We start from the raw sequence: 19626 nt of genomic DNA, 5'->3' as shown, positions 1-19626 counted from the left end.
GATATGCGTGCAATGTGAAGCTGCCATGGAAACGCCTGTAGCGGTGTTTGCGACCCAGGTTTGTCCAGTGTCCAACACCATCTCAGTTCATGTTTGTGGGAGACATTGAACAGCGACCAACGGCCATTGTTATGATCCAAAAGGCGTGCAATCAAACGTATGAAGAAGCAAAGGCAACTCGCAATCGGTGCTTCCCCGTTTGTAGGTGCCAATGTTGTTGAGAAGCATGCGCTGTTTGCGAAGCATCACTCCCAAGCTTCATAGGAAGATAGGTATAAAATCCAGCTGTACAACCGATCTCCTCGTTGCACACTTACATCATACATATACAAGGCAGAAGTCGAATCTTCCGGGACCAGAAAGACCCTCTGAACTCCTCACACTCTTCTAGTATACTCAAAATAAATAACCACCGCTCTTTGATAACGATACTTCGAAACAGTTGCCCACCGCCCAAGGGATCGTTCCCAGACATTCAAGCAATAACTCCAATTCTAAGGGAATCGCAAAATGTGTTACACGCAAACTTCCTGGTGGAAATGTGGATGTATTACCACCAATACTTATCGATGCGGGAAAAAGCCAGTCTGTGCACGCCCAGTGTGGAAAGCTGCTGATATGGACGCCCGATGCGGCGATTGCGCCACGAAAAAAGACCAAAAGAAAAAAGACCAAAAGCAAGACGACAAAGATGATAACCCCCGCGTAACGACACATAAAGTCGCTCCGTGACCAATGCCCCAAGTGACACTAATAAAGGTGAGGCAATCCAGGACCATTCTCCTAAGTAGACATGGAAGCAACGATGGCGGGACAATCTAATGATTGATACATCTGAGATTGTTATTCGAGGCAAGGCCTGACTATTCCACTATTGGGATAATTTTCTGGGCTCTAGCTATTCTTCCTGGTTGTATTGTCAAGTAACAGGGGCTGCAGTGACATGCCTCGACCCCGTATAGTGCCGGATCTGTCAATTTCGGCAAGGAGGAAAGACTTGGCAATGGTGTGGTTTTTCGACATGTCCAAAGTCAATAGGATTGTGCTTAGCACATTCGAGGCCGGGCGAGAGAGAGGACCAGTCTCCATACCATGTATTGGATTGCCCTCTGGGCAGTGGACATAAATGCCACATCGAACTTAATGACGAAGCTCTTTCTTACCTCTTGCTCTTGCTTGTGACCAGATGCACACACACCATTGTTTCTCATTGAGAACGATTGGGCAAAGCCTACAGTGAGTCGTACAGACCTGGCAGCCAGATTTCTCAAAATGATGAGAGGGATCGGTTTGCAAACTAAGAGTCCTGCAATGTGAATGGGGATGCTTTCTAAGAACGGCATCAATGCAAAGATATCCGGACAGATCGTCGGTAAGAGACTCAAAAAGTGCCGGGTATGACCTTGGAGTATTCCCTGCGATGTAAAGGCGAAAAAACAGCAAGGACAATAGCGATCAGGGCGTCGGTGCACACGGCGGAGATGCTGTTTCAGGCGGTGGATACTCTGGGGCAGCAGTTAGAGTACTTACAATAGTTTGATGTCAGTTGCATTGTCTGTTGAGTACCATTGGCGGTCAAGGTTGAAGTAGGGGCAGGCTAGAAGCTTGTAGTCGACTTCAGATGGGGAAGATTTGAGATTCTTGGAGTGTTTGGAGCCTTTGAAAGCAGCTTCTTCAGCCTCGTCGTTATTCTCAGGTGCTCCTCGCTTTGGTGAGGATCTTTCATAGGCTGTTCTAGACGTACTATTTGATGTCGATCGTGTACTTTCAGTTTCACAAGAAGCAACTTTTCTGGACCTGATCTGGAAGCTCTACTAACTCAACCCGCCGCCCGTGCTTGAGTGCGATACTCTGGTATCATTCTTGGGTCCTCATCTGTTGGGCTCTGAGTGCTCGTTTCATAGCATCGCTGGTAATATGGGACACTTCGTACCGCGATTGGTGAGGCAGCTGTGCGGACTCGGTAATGTACGCATTTATCACTGTTCGGGCGATCTCGTCCCCACGAGCTATGAGATCTGACGATTCGCTCCGGTAGCTGGAAGCAGAGGTCGTATCATAAAAAAAAGAATGAGGCCTCAGTTTCTGAGGCACACCATTCCAACGACGTACCCGGTATTTTATGGTGGGGCTCGGGGAGTCTTCCTTATGATATCCTAGATGAGGGATTGTGGATCGGTTCTTACAGATTCTGTGTAGACACTGCTGGCCACGAATTACCGCCCCCAGTTACCGTTTCCAACCAAGGATTAAATATTTTTGACTTGCAGTAGTCCGTCCTATGTGATTGAGATGATTTCCTGGCTTTCCTGAGTCTCCCCAGCCTCATTTTCCCTCGCGCCCTTAGAGGTGTCTCCAAGCGACCCATCGCCTGGATAATCTCCCTCTGTAATGGATGTGGATGAGCTTTCGAGCCGAACATCGGTAAATGCTGTAGTGAAGGCTGTGTGTCGATCCTGAAACCGATTCAGGATTACAAGCGCTCTCGGTACTGTCGTCTGTCCCGCAGTTGTCTACCACTGATGACATACTCCAATCAGTTCTCAAATAAGTTATCTCTTCTAATGCGTCTGGATTCGACACTGAACCATATGAGTCTATGGCTGGATTATAGCATGGGCGTTGGAGATGTTGTTTCTTGGAAGTGCGCTATCACATACAAATTGACATTGGCAGTCATAGACCTGGGTCATCTCTCCACGTGTTTTGTCGATGTCAGCACCCATGTCGATAGCTGAAAGGGGCCAGATTCAAACGACTGACTGATGGACCAAGTCAAGCAGTTAAAGCCACAAGAAATTGGCGAAGGCAAAGCAAGGGAGCAGCTCAGGGCAGTACATTACTAGAAACAGCCCCGCTGGCCCAGGTGGAATCTCCAGCCAATCTTGTTGAGAGCACAGTTGTACAGACGGCACAACTAATATCGAGGCGCAGGGGATGGGGAGTGAAAGTCCGCCACAAATAATATCCGGCAGGTCTGGTAGACGAGGCTCTTGGTTCTGTTGACTTACCCTGTTTTATTCACAATGAGACCAAGCTAGGGTCAAAGGTCAGATGTTGTTCCTTGAAACTGCTTGCTGTCCTAGATGCATTTGATGGGCCATGGGTTTCCAGAAAGAGTCAGTTGGCAGGAATGGAGAACATATGAATGTACATAGAGACCCTCCGACCAGGCGCCAGAGCGTCTATGGAAAATCATTAATCCGGATTGATTATCGGCCTGCCGTTGCCTGAACTCCCAATTCGGGGCCACGTCAGGCCCAAGGCTGCGTGAGGCTTTGACTAGTAAGTGTCCCTCGATGACACTGGCAACCTTCCGAAATTCCATGAGGATGGCATGTCCACACGAATGAGATAGAGTGAAGAGGCTGCCCTCGATGAGCTGCAAATACATCTCTTTTTTAGACAGTCAACGCTAGTTAGGCCTCTTCCAAGCGCAAAGCCACAAAATGACATACGTCGCCGTTGAACAGGCTTCTTTTCCTTGACTGCAGTCAGTCGTGTTTATTCTCCTAAGTCGCCTGCCACAAAAATGTATCACCTCGCTCGATCCCTTTACTTGTACGCGACTAGCAAGCCAGGTAAGGCACCGGCGTTGCAGCCACGCGGAGGTGAGACAAAGACTAACCAAGGTCGCCAGAATACTCGATCATCCTCCTCGGTCTCGACAACGCGGGCAAGACGACATTATTGACCCAGATCAAAGCCCTCTTCAACACGACAGCCGATCCTGCAGCAGGTCCGACAGGCGATGCGGCACCTTCAGAAACCGCGGGTAACACTGTCCCCACTGTTGGACAGAATGTGGCGACTATCGATCTTCCAGACATGTACTTGAAGATATGGGACGTAGGTGGGCAAATGAGTTTGAGAAGACTATGGACAAGTTACTACAAAAGTGCACACGCGGTAGTTTTTGTGGTAGACAGCACGGATCTAGGGAATGGAGAGATCGACGAAGCTCCGACAACACCAGGCTGGCACGGGCGGAAGAAAAGTTATATTGGCAAAGTCGATGACGAGGAGCCTCAGACGCCCTGGACGCCCATGACACCAATGACACCAGGTATGCTGGCATCTGGTTTATACCAGGGCAGGCTAGACGAGTGTAAGGCCGTTCTCGAGAGTGTGCTGGAGAACGAAGAGACTGCGGGGATTCCAATACTGGTTCTAGCGAACAAACAGGACCGTGAAGATTCACTTGAGGTGGTGAGGATTAAAGAAGGGTTTGTGAGGAAAGTCTTTGAAGGCGAAAAGGGAGGCATGATTCGAGACAGTCGTGTGCTCCCAGTGAGTGCACTTCGAGGGTCAGGTGTGAAAGAAGCGGTCGAATGGGTAAAGAGTCGAGTGGTATGGAATAAAGAGGGCCGTCCTCCAGTCATGAGATGACCCTTTGGATGGCGGTCTTGACGAATTATGATCTAGAACTATATGAGGGACACTTCTGGTAAGCGCTGCAAAGATCGATCTTAGGCCTCTTGTAGGCAGTAGTGTCTTTTCTGACGAAGTACTGATGTGGGGTTTAGTGGACGGAGAACACGCTTATGTGACATGGCTTAGCCCGGGGATGGCACAGCCGTGCAAAAGAATCGGATGTTCTTACAGAATGCGAGAAGGACATTGCATTTGCATCTGTATCGAAGTCCAGGAGCCAGAAATGCGCATCAGACGTGTTCCATGGTCTGGTGTGGTCGCCAGCTTCGATTGCAGAGGCTATGCCAGCTCAGTTCACCCACCGTTCTGACTCTTCGTCAAACCCAATGGCCGTTGGGTCGACATTCATCTGTCTCAGCATCAATTGCATTGTGAAAGCCTGTTGTCGGTATATTAGTTTGCACAAAGGGCGTTGAGGCTATGACTTACCTGGTGGACGATGGGTTTGGGTGATTGGGAAAGATTTGGTTCGACCGATGTATCATCTTCATCTGGCTCCAGTATACTGCTCTGCGAGCCATGGCTTTTATGCCGTTCATCTTCAGCCCATAGAAGTTTATCGTCCTGAGCTTTTTGTGTCCATGTTTCTAACCCTCCCATATCGTCAATTCGAGCTTTCGTGTCGATGAAGAGCTCATCTGCAGCACCATGAGCGATGAACTTCCATTTTGTGGTCAACGCCTCAAGTTGGTCATTTTGACCAGAGGTCACGATTTGTAGGGCTTGTTCAGCTATGTCAAGTGACTGTCGTAATTTATGCAGCTTCCTAGTCAGTAAGGCGTACTGGTTGTGGCCCTTCGCAGGAATGCTTGCAAGCGAGAAGTTGGATGCCTTGGATGGCGACGCATGATGGAGAGCAGGTGCAGTTGTTACGTGAGGATTTGCACCACTAGCAGCCATATCACTTCCATCGCTCAAGGTGGTCCTGGTGGTGCGGAGCGGTGAACGAAAAGGTTTATTCAGAGTGAGTTGGGTTGACTCCAGGCGTCTCCTCTTTGCAGGATTCATGGCTGGTTCTCCTTGCTCGGTGCTCATTGCTCGGTGCTCATTGCTCGGTGCACAGTGCTCACCCTGTTGCCCTAACCGTGCTGATGATCTCGGCAAGAATGAGCACCCATCCGTCCAGTGAAAAAAATGCTTGGTTCTACGCTGGTCGGGTTGACGAAACCAGGGGAAAGCATCAGAGCGTCACGCATTGCCATTAGACGCTTGACTCGGCTGTTTTCAGCTAGCGCACACGGAGAGTCCCACTAAGCCGGCTTGGTACGGCTTGGCTTCTCTGCATTGGCAGGCGCGGCCACTAAGCGAGTCGTGGTTGTGGTTCGTGTTCCTGCTACATCCTCTCCCTGGCGTTCCTTGCCTTCCTGCCCTTCCTGGCCTCCATCCCTCCCCTCCGCTCACACACTCTCGTCTCTGAGACTCCGACTACTGAACCTGACGCCTCGCCATCTCCGTCTCCGTAACACTGCAAACCTGAACGGCACTGCAGCGCAGCCAAACCCAACCCAAAAAATCCCATCCATCCCAATCCTAACCCAACCCATCGTTCCAAGCCAAAGCCATCCATCATGATCCGGCCACACTCATCCACTTCCACTTCCACGTCTCATCCCCTTCATCTCATCACTTGTCACCACCACTACCACCACTCCTCCTTCCTCACCATGACACCTTGTTGCCAACACCTCTTTTCTTCACCAAAACCACAACCCTGACGCCAATTACCAACAACTTAGACTCAGCTCCACTCCCTTGACCGAAAAATAATAATTTAGCCACCGCCTGACCCCAAACTGAGTTACAAAGGACCTTGACTATCAGCTCGAGCCACGCTTGCCTTGCAACCGGCAAACTTTTCAACTGCTGCCTCTTTGTCTGTTGTCCCCACCAACACCACCACCCTCACCCTCACCATCTTTGCAAGACCCAAATCCTACTCGCCTGTCGCCTCTCTAATTCCTCTCTTACCAACTCCTATTCTCCTCGTCGTATCGGCGTGTAATTGCCTACAACGATGGCTATCTCATCCTCAAACCCGACGCGTTCGCCTTCAGCTGCGACCAGCCGAGCAGACAAGAACAAACAGCAAGCAAGGATTGTGGTGCTCAAGTTGTCACCTCAACTTCTACAACGCTTCGAGCCAGCCCCCCCCTCAGCCAAGGAAGAAGACGAATCAACACCATCCTCGGCCTCCTCTCCAGCCCCTGCTGTTGAGGATCTTTCGACATTGAAGGTCCCCGATATCAATGACAATGCATCCGAGTCCAACTCGACGCCTGCGCCCTCAAATGGTGATACCAACGCATCGGATCCGTCCAAGAAACGTAAAGGTCCTGCCCCGGGATACAAGAGGAGTCTAGGACAAATGATAGAGTCGAGTGGGACACCAAAACCGCGTGGTAAACCCGGTCCAAAGAAGAAACCAAGACTGTACGTGATCAATCCATTCTCGTTCCCTCCAGAAGTACTAACTTGTTCGCAGAGAAGATGGTACCATCGATCACAATGCTACCAGAGTGTCAGCTGGTGCCGTGGTCGGTTTCACAGGCCACAAACTGGGCCCCAAAGCTAATCAGGGGGCTATTAATGCCGGTCTAAGAGCACTCGATCGTTCGGGTAAGCCTTGTCGCAAGTGGAACAAGAAACCATTCCAACTCAAAAGCTTCACCGGAATCGTCTGGGATGTTCCATCTTGGAGAGGCAATGAGACGCTACACCTAACCAATGTTGAAGAATCAAGTGATGCTCGGGAAATCTCGCAACAGAGTAGCAGTGATCTCAAGCCAAACGAGAGTGATGTCGCCATGAGCAATGCCGGAGATCAACCCGATACCATGCTTCTGTCTACTCCAGCAGCAAGCTCCCCGGTCCCAATGCCTGAGCAGACGCCAAGTATTACCGCCCGAGGCTGAGGACACCTTTCAGCCGCCACGTGCTGCATTACCTAATTGCAAGCACCGTCATATAACAAATGCATCAACCTAACATTTGGCATGTCAGCATCTTGATGATGATTGTCTGGGACAAGGCATACTAGATTACAACATTAATCCAGGAAAACTTTTGGAGTGGACAATTTTTGGGACTACTATCATTTCAGCGTGGAGTTTATGGGCCGAAGGCAGCACTCGTCTAGGCGTATGACGGACAATCATGGATTATGAAATGGTGTTGGTGAGAAGTAGAGGAACCCCAGCAACTGTTATGGAGTATACTACTGCCAGAGGGCATTAAAATGGGTATCTTGGTCTTTTCTCACGAAATTCGGTTGAGCTGGTTGCTACTCTGCAAACAGCAAAGAAATCTTACTCGGGATCATGTACAATTAGTCAAACGATATGATCAATCCTTGGTCAATAAGGATCAAAAAGAAGCCTCAGGTTCTGGGTTGCACGCATCAGCATGACTACCATTATCCTGAATTACCCAACCATTTACAATACCTACGGCATATAGCGCTCGTGTGTAGTCTAGCGGATGGACTAGTTGAAGCACGTGATGAGAAGGCTCATCAGATCGGGCAAACTTAACCTTGGTCACTAAGTGTCATGTGATCAATGAGCACATCTACGGCCTGCAAGCCATGACAGCATCCATGCCAGCTATATCAGCGTGATAACCCACGACTGCCCACAACCACAGAACTCCTCATTCTAACTAAACGTGTCTTCGATCACATCCCTGTCGTGGCCATCTATCTACCCTCCTTATTTGTCAAGCAACATGCTTGTTCACATGCATATCCTGCCTTGAAGAGACTCCTCCCGATTGGCCTCCTTCATTCAACAACACCAATACTACCTATCTTGCCACCCGCTTAGATCCAACCATTCGACCAGGCGCCAGAACATCCTTTCGTTCTGGTAAGTCCAGGCCTTTCAATCCTCAAAGCAATGACAGACGGTGCAGCATCTGGCAACAGTGGTCGATCCAATCAGCATGGTGGCAATATCCCTCGAAGGTTATCATACGCCTCTGTCGCTTCCGGCGCCACCTCACATCAACCCCATCTAACTCCTACCCGGTCCGGAGCATTTGCGCATCTTATTGGGGCAAGTCCTAGCACTTCTTCTCTGCCAAGTTATCATACTTCCGAACAATACAACAGAAGGCCTCCTGTACAAGACTACGATCCTGCGACACGGACAAATTGGCGTGAGCCCGTTCCTCTACCTGCTTATTCAAGAAAGTTCGCCAATATACCCTCTTTGGGCACTGGAATCATGGGTTCCAACCCCTTCTTCGTCCCATCTTATCTTCGCCATTCTCGCTATGCTGCTAAATTGGAAGCTGCTCATAAAGAAAGGATCCGGAGGGAGAGAGAACAACCACCGTCCAGCTCTTCAGCCCTGAATCCGCTATCTACAAGTGCTGGTAGCACTAATGTTCACCGCATGGCCCCTTCTCATCGAGGCATGACGTACGACATCATTGAAAGTAATCCGCCTAAAGAGGAAGAACACTTAATGCCATTGCCAACCGGGTGGAGTGAACAGGACAAATATCCCGGCTTGGATGTCATGAACGACGGGCAGGACCTGAAGTACAGTGGCTCTGCAAGCAAAGCCGACATTGAGGCTGCTTCTGTGCGTGCCGATTATCCTATGTCACCGGCCTGCGGGATTTACTACTTCGAGGTCGAGATCAAACAGAAAAGTAGAGATACCGCCATAGCGATTGGTTTTTCCACTGCAGAAGCATCTCTCGAACGTCTGGCTGGCTGGGAAACACATTCCTGGGGCTATCACGGTGACGATGGGAAGATGTTCTTTGGAGAGCAGTCAGGCAAACAATATGGACCGACTTTTGGTGCTGGAGATGTCATCGGCTGCGGCATCAATTTCAACTCGGGTCATGCTTTCTTTACCAAGAATGGCCAGGACTTAGGGGTCTGCTTTCGCGAATTAAGAAAGGATCTGAGACCATTCCCTACAATTGGCATGAAAAAACACTCCGGGGCACTTCTGACTGTCAATTTCGGCCAACGGCCTTTCGTTTTTGATATCAATGACAAGATGTGTGCAGAAAGAGCTCGCGTATCGAACGACATCGTGCGAGCAAAGACCACGGCACTACGACCACCACGAGAGGAAAGCAGTTTTATTCAAGAGCTCGTTGCTCAATTTCTAGCACATGACGGTTATGTAGAGACAGCGAAAGCCTTTTCCGAGGAGGTTCGAGCAGAGAAACAGTCCTTGAACAATGCCCTGCCTACAGCAGCACCAAGTCGTCCAGAAAGGGATGATGCGGATGCTGTTTATCGTCAGCGTAAGCACATCCCTGCCCCTACGTCGTTCGCATACTGACCAAGCAGAAATGCGACGAGCTATTCTCTCCGGAGATATTGACCAAGCCCTGGAAGTCACAAATTCACACTTTCCTACTGTGCTTGCAGAGAATCCAGGCATCCTCTTCCGACTCAAGTGTCGGAAATGGGTTGAATTGATTAGCAAAACCACGGAACTAGATAAAAAGCAGCAAGCCCAAGAAGGACGTAGACCAAGTACCGCCCACGCAAAAGGCTCTGGTGTTGATGATGACTTTGCGCAGGCGATGGAACTCGATACTCATACTGATGGTATTCAGCACACTAGTGACTCTGACAAAGCCCCATCTACCGATAATTTCCTTCAATACGACCAATTAATCAATGAAGCCATGCTGTATGGCCAAGAACTGCAGAGGGAGTATCGTGATGAGGATGGCGAATATGCAAAGACCCTTCAGGACATTTTCAGTTTAGTCGCCTACAATGACCCGAAAGACAGCGTTCATGGCCACTTGCTAGACTCCTCTGGAAGGGTGACAGTTGCTGAAGAACTGAATTCTGCAATCTTAGGTATGTTGCATTCTGATATTGTTATTTCCGCATCATACTGATTCTCTCAGTCTCCCTCGGTCGATCACCATCTGCCGCCTTGGAGAACACTTGGAAGCAGGCCGAAGTGTTGGTTGACATGTTGAGTCAAGATGGTGGGCCAGCTGCCTTCGTCAACCTCCAATCAACCTTTGCGTCGTAACTAGAGGAAATCCCTTCCAGGGCCTTCTCTGCCTGACATTTTCTTGCCCTACTTATTCTGGGGCGATTTAACCGTCAGGCCTTCTCTCTATCCTCTCTTACCTATTGAGGTATCTCTCGATATCCGATTCTGCGACATGTCTGGTGTTAAGAACTTTGGGCCAGCGCTGCCCCCATGAGAATGGAATTTCTTTATACGGTGTTCATGCGGTCAGTGGTCTGGATCATCAATGGCTTTGTCCGAGGAGTTTCATCCATTTGTCTTCAAGCCGGGTTGCATCTACATTTGCGCACTCTTTACTCAGTATTTCAAGGAAGTAGGGCAGCAGCATAGACGAATCTGATTTAAAGTGGTATTGCGCAGATGGCGGCGTTCAATTTGTCCATTCATGGTCTGGAATGATTGGATTGTTGAAAGGGGCAGGGTGGCGGAAATAGGGTTACCTACTCGTCTTTTGTAGCTGACCGATAGAATTCGGATATTCAGCCCCAACTAGCATATTACCATACTTCATCCAGCAGTGGAGAGAAGTTTACCATGTTCTTTGATAGATCCCTGTGAAAATGCGCGAGTCCCTCTACGTTTTTCTTTTGGTCTCTACGGTTATGCCATGGTCCCTGATCGGACTGATCGGACTGACCTTATTCGAGCGAGATGTCAAGTGTAGCTGACGCTACTTGACAATTCAAATAGTGCCCAAGAAGCTTCTCATCCGTTCCTTCTTCGCCACATGTTTAATTAGTTGTAGCCATGTCAGCCCTAGGACTTTGAGAAAGGTGTCTTATTAAAAAATTTAAGTCTCAGAAGAAGAAAAGTATTGACCAAGTTGGAGAATCAGAAGTGAAGGAAATGAAAACCCTTATCGACGACCCTTCACCCCTTGAGAAAATGCTGCTGCCGAAGAGGAGCAAGTACGAGCACAAGCGCAAGGGCAAAACCCAAAGTTCACAAGTGTTTTCACGAACCGCCAACAGGAAAGAAAGGAAATGGCGCACTCGGCACGAATTTGCCCTTCATATTCCCGACTCTCGAGTATGGGCTGACCTGCAGATCAAGCAGCATGACCTGGCCGAATATCGAGAGGTCGAAATCGCCGAGATCAATCCACAAAAACATGGGCTGCACGGTGCTCTCCCAGAAATATTTCAGGGCGCGGGTGTCGGCGTACGTGCGCCACAGCGTGGTCGCGACGTCGGGCTCGCCCGGCAGCGACGGCGTGATGGGCACGCTGACGGCGCGGATCATGGAGGCCGTGATGGCGACGGACTCCTCGAGGCTGGACGATGGCGCGGTCACGTTGTTGTAGTACGACAGGCGCGCAAAGCGGTCGGCGGGTCGGCGTGTGCCCGGGAGCGATTGGTTGCCGATCGGCAGCCAGTATTCCATGATGGCGAGCTGTTGGTAGTATGATGGTGAGTTCGTCATGACAGTGTATTGCAAACCGTGGTGAACGGTCAAGACCCCGTCGAGGTATTCGAGAATCAGGTTGTCGCCCGACTCGTCGGTCAGCGAGATGTGGCCGAGAGACGGGGTGCCTGGGATCAGTTCGGCGGTCACGACTTGGAACTTCTCCCGCCCCTCGGCGGTATACAGGTCATTCGCGGCTTCGTCAACGGTCGCGTAGCTGTCGAGGAAATATTGTAGCCAGGCGCCGACGGAGATGCCTGGGAGGGATGGCTTTCGTGTCCCGTAATTGGCGTTGGCGAGGTACAGGAAGTTTCCGGTCAGACCTTTCGAGTTGATGCCGTCAACCACGGCGGCGTCGTACATGGCTGTGATGACCGAGCCGTACTTGGATGTCCAGGTCAGAGAGTTCGCTCCTGCGGCCCCGTTCCGTGACATGCCAGCTGGGAAGGTCCAGATGCTAGCGTTCGTGGTCATGAACCAGTCCATTGAGCGGCCCGTCGTAATGCGATTGCCATCGGTGATGGTGCTGTTGTATGTCACGCGCGAGCACGCCCATGATGACGAGACGAAGAGGGTTAAGAGGGTGGATGTGATCAGTGATATCTGCATTGTGGTTGTAATGGGTAACTTTCTTGAGGAAGGAGAGAAAGAGAAGGTTAGCGACTGGAGGACGTTGGGCTCAGCAAGTATTGATCCTCTGTCTTCTTGCTCCAAGACTGTTCAAACTCTTATAACGATGATGTCTTAGCAGCATAGAGTCGCATGCTCTGTGCTCGACATAAACAAACATCCTCTTCCTCGATCGGGCTCTGAGTGGCGGCGGCAACCATGAGAGTTGTTCCATCGTCATTCACTACCCTATGATCAGGCCTTTTTGCGCACGTTGGCATGATAAGCTAGCTTCGGCTAAGCCAGAGATGATTGAGTATGTGGTATGGCATAAACATGCCCAAGCATTCTGGGTATGGGATTCAACCTAACTCATCAGTCCTGGTGAATAGCTGTAGCTAGCACTAGCTCGACATGGACAATCACCTCGTACCTGATGATCCGAAAACGGCAGTAGAATGCCACATCACAGATTGGTTTTCTCGTATCTAAATTAGAGCAAGGGCCTCGCTCTCGTCCAATTCGGGGGAGAAGTCAAGTTTTCCAAGGCTCGTATTCAGGGCAGCATTGGCGAGAAGCCAAGCCAAAGAGGCAATGCAGTATTCTAGGCCTCTCGCGTGAACTGAGGTGGCTTTCAATAGCACGTGCTCGGCGTTCGAGCTTAGACGCTTCAACTCAAGGTAGAACGCTGCTCGTACTTAGGTACTCCGTACTCATGGGGGAGCTGTTACATATAGCCAGTGGATCTAGGCACTCACGTGACCTGTTCTTACTGTACTAAACCTGATTAGGAAGGTCTAACCGAGAAAATGACTGGTGAAATGACTGTGACTAACCATTCAAGTCATTAAAGTGAAGTGGGGCTGACTGTGACTTGACTGTGACTGGGACTGTGCCTTCACTGGGTTCTGCTCAGCGATTAGTAACGAATTTTCTCCGGAACAGGTGCAGGGATCTTTTAGGCTGTTGTTTGCATACCTTCGGGCTACCAACGTTACAATGGTTGCTTTCATGGAGATATGCTTCTACAATCTAGCTCATTAAGCGCCCGTACTGGAGCCTGTTGGGGTGGAAGGCAGCTGGGTCGGAAAGGAACTCCTGTCATACCATAGTCCCTGGTCGTCTGAATTGACCCCCTCCAGAGACCCAATATAGGTTATTTTAATGCTGACAGTGAGTGATAAACCTCGCTCAATGTCCCAAGACCGAAAAGCCGTCGGAAACACCTCGCGGCATGTCCGCAACTCACAGAGAGCAAACTGGCTACTTTCTCCCTCGGTTGAGTGCTTTATGAGCCTCATCCTGAAGCTCTTTCATGTTGACATACTCCTCGTGCCAGCAACGGTCAATGATACTCCGGCAGAAACGGTTCTCTAAAGAGGGAAGCTCTTTCGGCTAATGCATATCATGTTGCTTGTCGAAGAAGTAATACGGATATACACTACACTTAGCAATTGAATAGATCACCCAGCCAAGATGGAGAATCTCAATCCTCGTAGTTACATCATTGTCGCAAACGGTATCCATATCTGTCGATAGGGGCAATAACACGGACTGCCCAAAGTCGGCAAGTTTAAGCTGTCCATCAGCCATTAAGAAATTCCGCAGTGCAATTTCGTCTACCAAAACCCTCTGGGAATGAATGTAACTTAGCGTGTCGATTGCAGATAAAATCCACTCAGTTTTCAGCGACTGTAATGGTTCAGGTTTGGTGTTGATATAATCGTGCAGATTGCCTTCGTTGGCGAAGGCTAACTCAATCCCATAACTAGTTGTCTGAAGGCAAGATTTAATCCTCTTATGGCGACCAAGCCGCTTGTAGACCTCGACTTCGTTATTAATTGATTTGCGGTTGATATCATTCACGTATTCTGTGTCGGCAAGGCTAGAATTTGTGGCGTTGGGATCCAGCGGGTATGCCTTTGCAACCTTAACCACACGGTCCCTGTCAAGCTGAAAAAATATAGCCATAAAGGCCATTGCCAACCATTGACAGGTTTGTATAGGGGTCCGAATCATAAACTAAATGCTGCCATGGTTTCGATGGTATTGCAGCCGTGGCCATTCGACGTTGATGATTGGGCCCGCTGTGCAAGCCGGGGTGTTGGAGGCAAGACTAGTGTTGGAAAAGTCATTCAATCAAATCGAGCATTGAGGTTTCTGTCTTTTGTCAAATCTATGTACGCTGTTCTGTATTATATACAAAATTACTAGCGTCTTGATCAAAAATGAGCGATTTTCCATGTCATTTGGCAATTTCCGAGACTCTCCGTATGAGTGGGTATTGAGTCTTTTTCTCTCCTGGAAATGCTCTGGTCAGACACGAGTCACGTGAGTTTTACGGTGGATCAAGTGGGCCTTTGGCGCCAACACGGGGAGAGCGACAGGCTAGAAGGGTCAATGTTCAACGATGCTTCGGCGATTTCTCTTGATACTGGATGCACATTGCAAATATCAGGCTTGCAGGTGGCGGGCGTGGACGCTTGGGGATATCAAGGACAGTGAACAAGATGTGGAGGGAGATGGGTAACAAAAGGGGAATGAATGATGAGTAGCAAAGGCCAAAGGAAGGGTGCCAAGTGGGTGCCAAGAGGCTTGCTGGTATAGCAATGTAAGCTACTAATACTAGTAACATTGTACGGAGTAGTACCACCCAAATATGCGCCTAATACGGACAACTTTCATCTAATTATTAATTAGCACCAACTAGTGTGATACAAACTGGGACTAGTCTGCTGTCTCAATATTAGTAGGTGAAGTAATGCAAGTACACTGGAGGACAGAGCTGCTCGCGCAGTTCTAAAGCAAATATAGGAGGATAGGTTATGGAAGAGCCTTGGAGGCATGTCGCTGATGGACTCATCATTTCTAGGGGTTGAGGATAAGATTCCCGAAAGATATATTTCCGTGGGCCTGCAGTGTCGCGCAGGAGGGTAGACCGTGCTTCTAAACTCTTGAAGGAATTAATACTACGTATTATCTTCATCACTATAGTTTCGTAGCTCTGCTCGCAGCCACCACTTTCTTGCAAGGCAATTCCTGTCTTAGAATTTTCCCCGAAGCCGTCTTGGGTATCGGGTTTAGCTCCCAGATGCCTCCACGCAGCTTCTTGTAGCCTACCACTTGCCCATCAAACCATTCACGGATATATTGTAAAGTTTGTGGTTTCCGTGAGGAGGGGATATCATTTACCAATGTCACATAGGCGATCGGGATTTCAGTCGCCTGTTCATCGGAATATATCGAGGTGACTGCGGCATCCATGACGGAAGAGTGCTTGAGTAGAAGGTCTTCCAATTCTGAGGGTGGTACTTGGAATCTAACGGCAAGTTAGCTTGTGCATCACCAAGTCTAATTTTGGATTTGTATGGGTAAATCCTAACCCTTTGTATTTTATCATCTGTTCAACGTCAGCTCAATATCTAGCTCTTCCACTATTGAGGGTGTGGCAAACCTCTTTCAGTCGATCAGTGACCCATAGGTTCTGATGTTCATCGAGTCGCATCACATCTCCTGTACGTAGCCATCCACCCGAGAATGTGGCCTTCGTAGCCTCCGGGTTGCGGTAGTATCCCCTACGTTTGATCAGCATAAACCATTTGATATGGCAGCAGGGCAAACACACATCATCACCTGCGGGCCCTTCAACCAGAGCTCCCCTTCCTCTCCGAAAGGTACATCTTTGAATGTGACGGGATCGACGAGCCGAGCATCCCTGCTTCCATCTTAGCATCCGCACAGCCCGATATAATGTCCAGGATAGATCTCATACGTGCCCGGAATTAGTCTTCCAATGGTTCCAATGTTTTCCTCGTTATCTAATGGACTTTGAACCGTGACACTTGGGGAGCATTCCGTTAGGCCATACCCTACGTAAGCGTTAGTACAAGTTGGAAGTTGGGAGAAGTGAGGTTGTCGTCGTGCCTTGGATGACTTTTGTGTCCGCACCAAATCTCGCCTTGAGTTTGATCTGAAGAGCTTTCTTCGTCGGCGCTGCGCCGATCAGGATTACTTTCAACGAGGATAAGTCGTACTTGGCAGACAAGCTCCAGTTGGCAAGTGCTATAGCAATAGGAGGCACAATATGAGCCATTGTAGCCTCGTACTCGGCCATTTTGCTGCAGTAGAGATTGAAATCAAACGTCGGGATACCGCACGTAAAGTTTCCGACATACATTCCACTCAGTACTACGGTACTCATGCCATATATATGACAATCTGCATGTAACTTCAGCGGAAAACCAATCTGCCCTCAGATTGGGACGACTTACATGGTGCGAAAAAGACTCCTCGGGTACTGTAGTTCAAAAGTGTGGGGATAGCGGCTCGCACCTGTATCAAGCTGGAAACGATGTTGTAGTGAGAAAGTTGGACACCTTTGGTTTTACCAGTAGTTCCTGATGAAAACATGACCATGGCAGTCACATCTTTGGCGCTTCTATTTCCAAGCTGAAAGGGTCGCAATGATTCATTGGGGGACCGGCCAGAAATGTCCTCTGGGAACTGGAACCCGTTAGCGACCTTGTTGAGTTGAGACGCTCTGCTTACCAACTTGAGGCCGAAACTCTTGTGAGTCACAGTAAATACTATAGGAAGGGAAGCACCGCTCCAGTCGAGAATCTCAAAAGCTTTCTTCACGTGGTTTAACTTTGCTGGATCGATGGCCAGGTGGGTTGGTCGAATGAGAGATAGCGAGTGTGCGATGTCACTGGGAAGTGAAGCAATGTTGAGTGGGCTGTTGACTGATGAGCTTGCGATTTTCAATCACCTTCATTGACATACGAGAAAATAGCGCCAAGCCAGAGCGTGGAATGGCATAGGACGATGAAGTCAGTCTAGCAGTATGTTAGAGATCGTAAATGATGCTGTCTCCGCTCACATACTGAGTTCGGCACGAGAACGAGAAGTCTATCTTGCTCCTTCATTCCCAAGTTGTGTTTTAAGCCCCAAGCACCTTTAGCAGCCTCATCTCGGAGGCCGCCATATGTGATACTCTTATTGGCCAGAGTGTCGATGTGGACAACCTTGCTTGCGGGAACATAGTCAGGGTTATACTTACCAAACAATTCGGGAATGGTGATCCTTTCGTCTGGGCCTAGAGGACTGAAATGGTGCTGAATGACCGATGTAGAAGCCATGACGAAAGCCGTCGCATGAAGGTATTCTAATTTGATATCCAGGGCCTAGTATCCTTTACTGCTGCAGCAAACAGACACAAAGTCCTTTTGTATGACGGCTTTGGAGAGTAGATCAAAGCAAGGATTTACGCGTCGTGAACAGCACTAATGCGTTGGCGATGGACTTAGCTTGAACCTGACTCCGTTCTCCGAATTCTTAAGGATAGCATTGTGGCTCAGGCTGCACATATTCGGAGGCAATCGAGTCCACGTGCGTATGTGGGTAATACTAACAGCGCCTCCAGATAGAGCTGTCGGCAACTGTTCCTGGCGCAATCTCCTACGATTTCACGTAAATGATCGTCTGAACATTCTCATAACTCGGTGTACTCGATCAATTAGATGACAGAAGCAATATATTCTATATCCCCATATTCCAAGGAATGTGCTACATGTGGGTGCCAGGGGTTGGTGATATACATGTCAAATTCTGTGTACAAGGTCATGAAGCTGGCCCAGGTCGGGAGTCAATCCGAGCACAACGTCTTCTGCAACAGCCCAGAGTCGGAATAGCTTTATTTTTGCCGCTCTGAAGGATCCCTAGAGTAAACGAAACGGAATAGAAGTGCCCTCCGTCACGACACGCTAACATAGATATCCACTTTATGTGGGCGGCCGTGGGCGACTCTGCGGGTGGAGCCAGGTTTCGGACCCGGAGGGCCAATGCGGAGGGTGGATATGCCGAATCGCCCAATCAGGCCCAAGGTGATCGCATTACCATTCTTGATCCTCCGCCGCGGGAGCCGCACAAGAGAAGTTAGATCAATCGGGTAATACTTGGCTTCACTCGGCTATTCATTTGAACATTGATAGAGTTAGGCGATCCGGATGTTCTTGGAAGCATCCCGTCTTGAAACCTGAAGTGTGAGTTTACTGGACTGCTGGACTCTCTTAAAACGTACCCAAATTTCGTTCGCTTCTCGTCTGTCACAGAGCCAAGCCAGTTTTGATATTCCATCATGAGCTCTTTTCGTCTGACACTCGAAGACAGCTCTGTCGTCACCGGCAAGACATACTTTGAGCTCGACCGTAAATACGAGTTCTCGTCAAAGACAATTCCGCTCCTAGTATGTGTTCCTGGTGGTGCTTATGATAGTGACTACTTCGACTTTGAGCCGAAGCATAGCCTGCGATCTCTGAGCAAAATGCTGGGTATTCCAGTCGTCTGTGTCGATCGACCAGGTTATGGGGAGTCTACCGATGTGAGCAACATTGGCAACACGTTCATCCAGCGCCATGGCCGCTGGTTAAACAATCTAGTTTTACCGTCGATATGGAAAGAGTTTTCAGCGTCATTAAACGCCTCATCAATCGTCCTTTATGGAGAATCAATAGGAGGGGCTGTCTCCACTGTGGCAGCGGGAATGTACGCGAGCGATCCCCCAGCATACCCGCTCTCTGGCCTTGTTCTCTCAGCAATGTCGACCAAGCCACAAACCCAGCAACTCACCTCATATTTTTCCGATGAAAGCTTAAGAGGCAAGCCAATACATATGCCATTCGAACAGAGGATCTCTCATGCTGCAGGGGACAACCCGGAACTCTTTGACCCAGTTGTGTTTACTTCTCGGAAGGGAATGTCGTCGACCTCTGTGGAAGAACTCTACGACATTAACATCCAGTGGCCGACCTATTATGCGAAATATGCGGAGAAAATCACAGTACAAGTACAGTACTCTATGGGTGAATATGACCAATTGTGGCATATCAATCGGGATACCATGAATGAGTTTACGCAAAGTCTGAAAAATTCTTTTTGGGTCGAGGCTCGGTTCCAGAAAAATGCTCCTCATTGCATTGAGTTCAGCTATCAATGCACAGCCTTTTACTTGCGAGTCTTTGGGTTTGCAATGGAATGTTCTGATTCATATGCCATAGATGAGGAGCGGAAGAGAACTTGAAAGCTTCCATGTATCGAACAGGTTGAATGAACTGCTTGAAGCCTCCCTGCTAGGGCCCAGTGGCGGTGGGGAAGTCCT

At 49.2% G+C, this 19626-nt stretch overlaps 8 protein-coding genes across 8 annotated transcripts; 4 read left to right on the top strand and 4 right to left on the bottom strand.

Annotated features, from left to right (window-relative positions):
- Window positions 1–3532: 3532 nt before the first annotated feature.
- Window positions 3533–4389, top strand: A1O9_07279 (ADP-ribosylation factor like protein 1; the record flags this gene model as incomplete). The annotated part of the gene is made up of 2 exons (XM_013404225.1): window positions 3533–3581; window positions 3641–4389. 2 exons carry the CDS (start codon window positions 3533–3535, stop codon window positions 4387–4389), a joined length of 798 nt encoding a protein of 265 aa, XP_013259679.1.
- A 334-nt stretch (window positions 4390–4723) lies between these two features.
- On the bottom strand, window positions 4724–5442 carry A1O9_07278 (uncharacterized protein; the record flags this gene model as incomplete). Its single annotated transcript, XM_013404224.1, has 2 exons — window positions 4724–4813; window positions 4864–5442. The coding sequence occupies 2 exons, from the start codon at window positions 5440–5442 to the stop codon at window positions 4724–4726; spliced, it is 669 nt and encodes a 222-aa protein (XP_013259678.1).
- A 1006-nt stretch (window positions 5443–6448) lies between these two features.
- On the top strand, window positions 6449–7346 carry A1O9_07277 (uncharacterized protein; the record flags this gene model as incomplete). Its single annotated transcript, XM_013404223.1, has 2 exons — window positions 6449–6864; window positions 6917–7346. The coding sequence occupies 2 exons, from the start codon at window positions 6449–6451 to the stop codon at window positions 7344–7346; spliced, it is 846 nt and encodes a 281-aa protein (XP_013259677.1).
- Window positions 7347–8327: 981 nt separating this feature from the next.
- Window positions 8328–10454, top strand: A1O9_07276 (uncharacterized protein; the record flags this gene model as incomplete). Its single annotated transcript, XM_013404222.1, has 3 exons — window positions 8328–9702; window positions 9749–10273; window positions 10324–10454. The coding sequence occupies 3 exons, from the start codon at window positions 8328–8330 to the stop codon at window positions 10452–10454; spliced, it is 2031 nt and encodes a 676-aa protein (XP_013259676.1).
- A 957-nt stretch (window positions 10455–11411) lies between these two features.
- A1O9_07275 (uncharacterized protein) lies at window positions 11412–12470 on the bottom strand (the record flags this gene model as incomplete). The annotated part of the gene is made up of 1 exon (XM_013404221.1): window positions 11412–12470. The coding sequence occupies one exon, from the start codon at window positions 12468–12470 to the stop codon at window positions 11412–11414; it is 1059 nt and encodes a 352-aa protein (XP_013259675.1).
- Window positions 12471–13865: 1395 nt separating this feature from the next.
- Window positions 13866–14450, bottom strand: A1O9_07274 (uncharacterized protein; the record flags this gene model as incomplete). The annotated part of the gene is made up of 1 exon (XM_013404220.1): window positions 13866–14450. The coding sequence occupies one exon, from the start codon at window positions 14448–14450 to the stop codon at window positions 13866–13868; it is 585 nt and encodes a 194-aa protein (XP_013259674.1).
- A 1008-nt stretch (window positions 14451–15458) lies between these two features.
- Window positions 15459–17608, bottom strand: A1O9_07273 (uncharacterized protein; the record flags this gene model as incomplete). The annotated part of the gene is made up of 10 exons (XM_013404219.1): window positions 15459–15789; window positions 15854–15870; window positions 15925–16045; window positions 16096–16185; window positions 16243–16339; window positions 16419–16688; window positions 16742–16973; window positions 17019–17205; window positions 17253–17305; window positions 17354–17608. The coding sequence occupies 10 exons, from the start codon at window positions 17606–17608 to the stop codon at window positions 15459–15461; spliced, it is 1653 nt and encodes a 550-aa protein (XP_013259673.1).
- A 998-nt stretch (window positions 17609–18606) lies between these two features.
- Window positions 18607–19548, top strand: A1O9_07272 (uncharacterized protein; the record flags this gene model as incomplete). Its single annotated transcript, XM_013404218.1, has 1 exon — window positions 18607–19548. The coding sequence occupies one exon, from the start codon at window positions 18607–18609 to the stop codon at window positions 19546–19548; it is 942 nt and encodes a 313-aa protein (XP_013259672.1).
- Between the last annotated feature and the right edge of the window lie 78 nt (window positions 19549–19626).

The sequence above is a fragment of the Exophiala aquamarina genome (genome assembly GCF_000709125.1).
Source record: "Exophiala aquamarina CBS 119918 chromosome Unknown aczIA-supercont1.5, whole genome shotgun sequence".
Classification (NCBI taxonomy): domain Eukaryota; kingdom Fungi; phylum Ascomycota; class Eurotiomycetes; order Chaetothyriales; family Herpotrichiellaceae; genus Exophiala; species Exophiala aquamarina.
The sequence above is the reverse complement of the archived record's forward strand: the minus strand, read 5'-3'. Positions and strand labels throughout refer to the sequence as shown.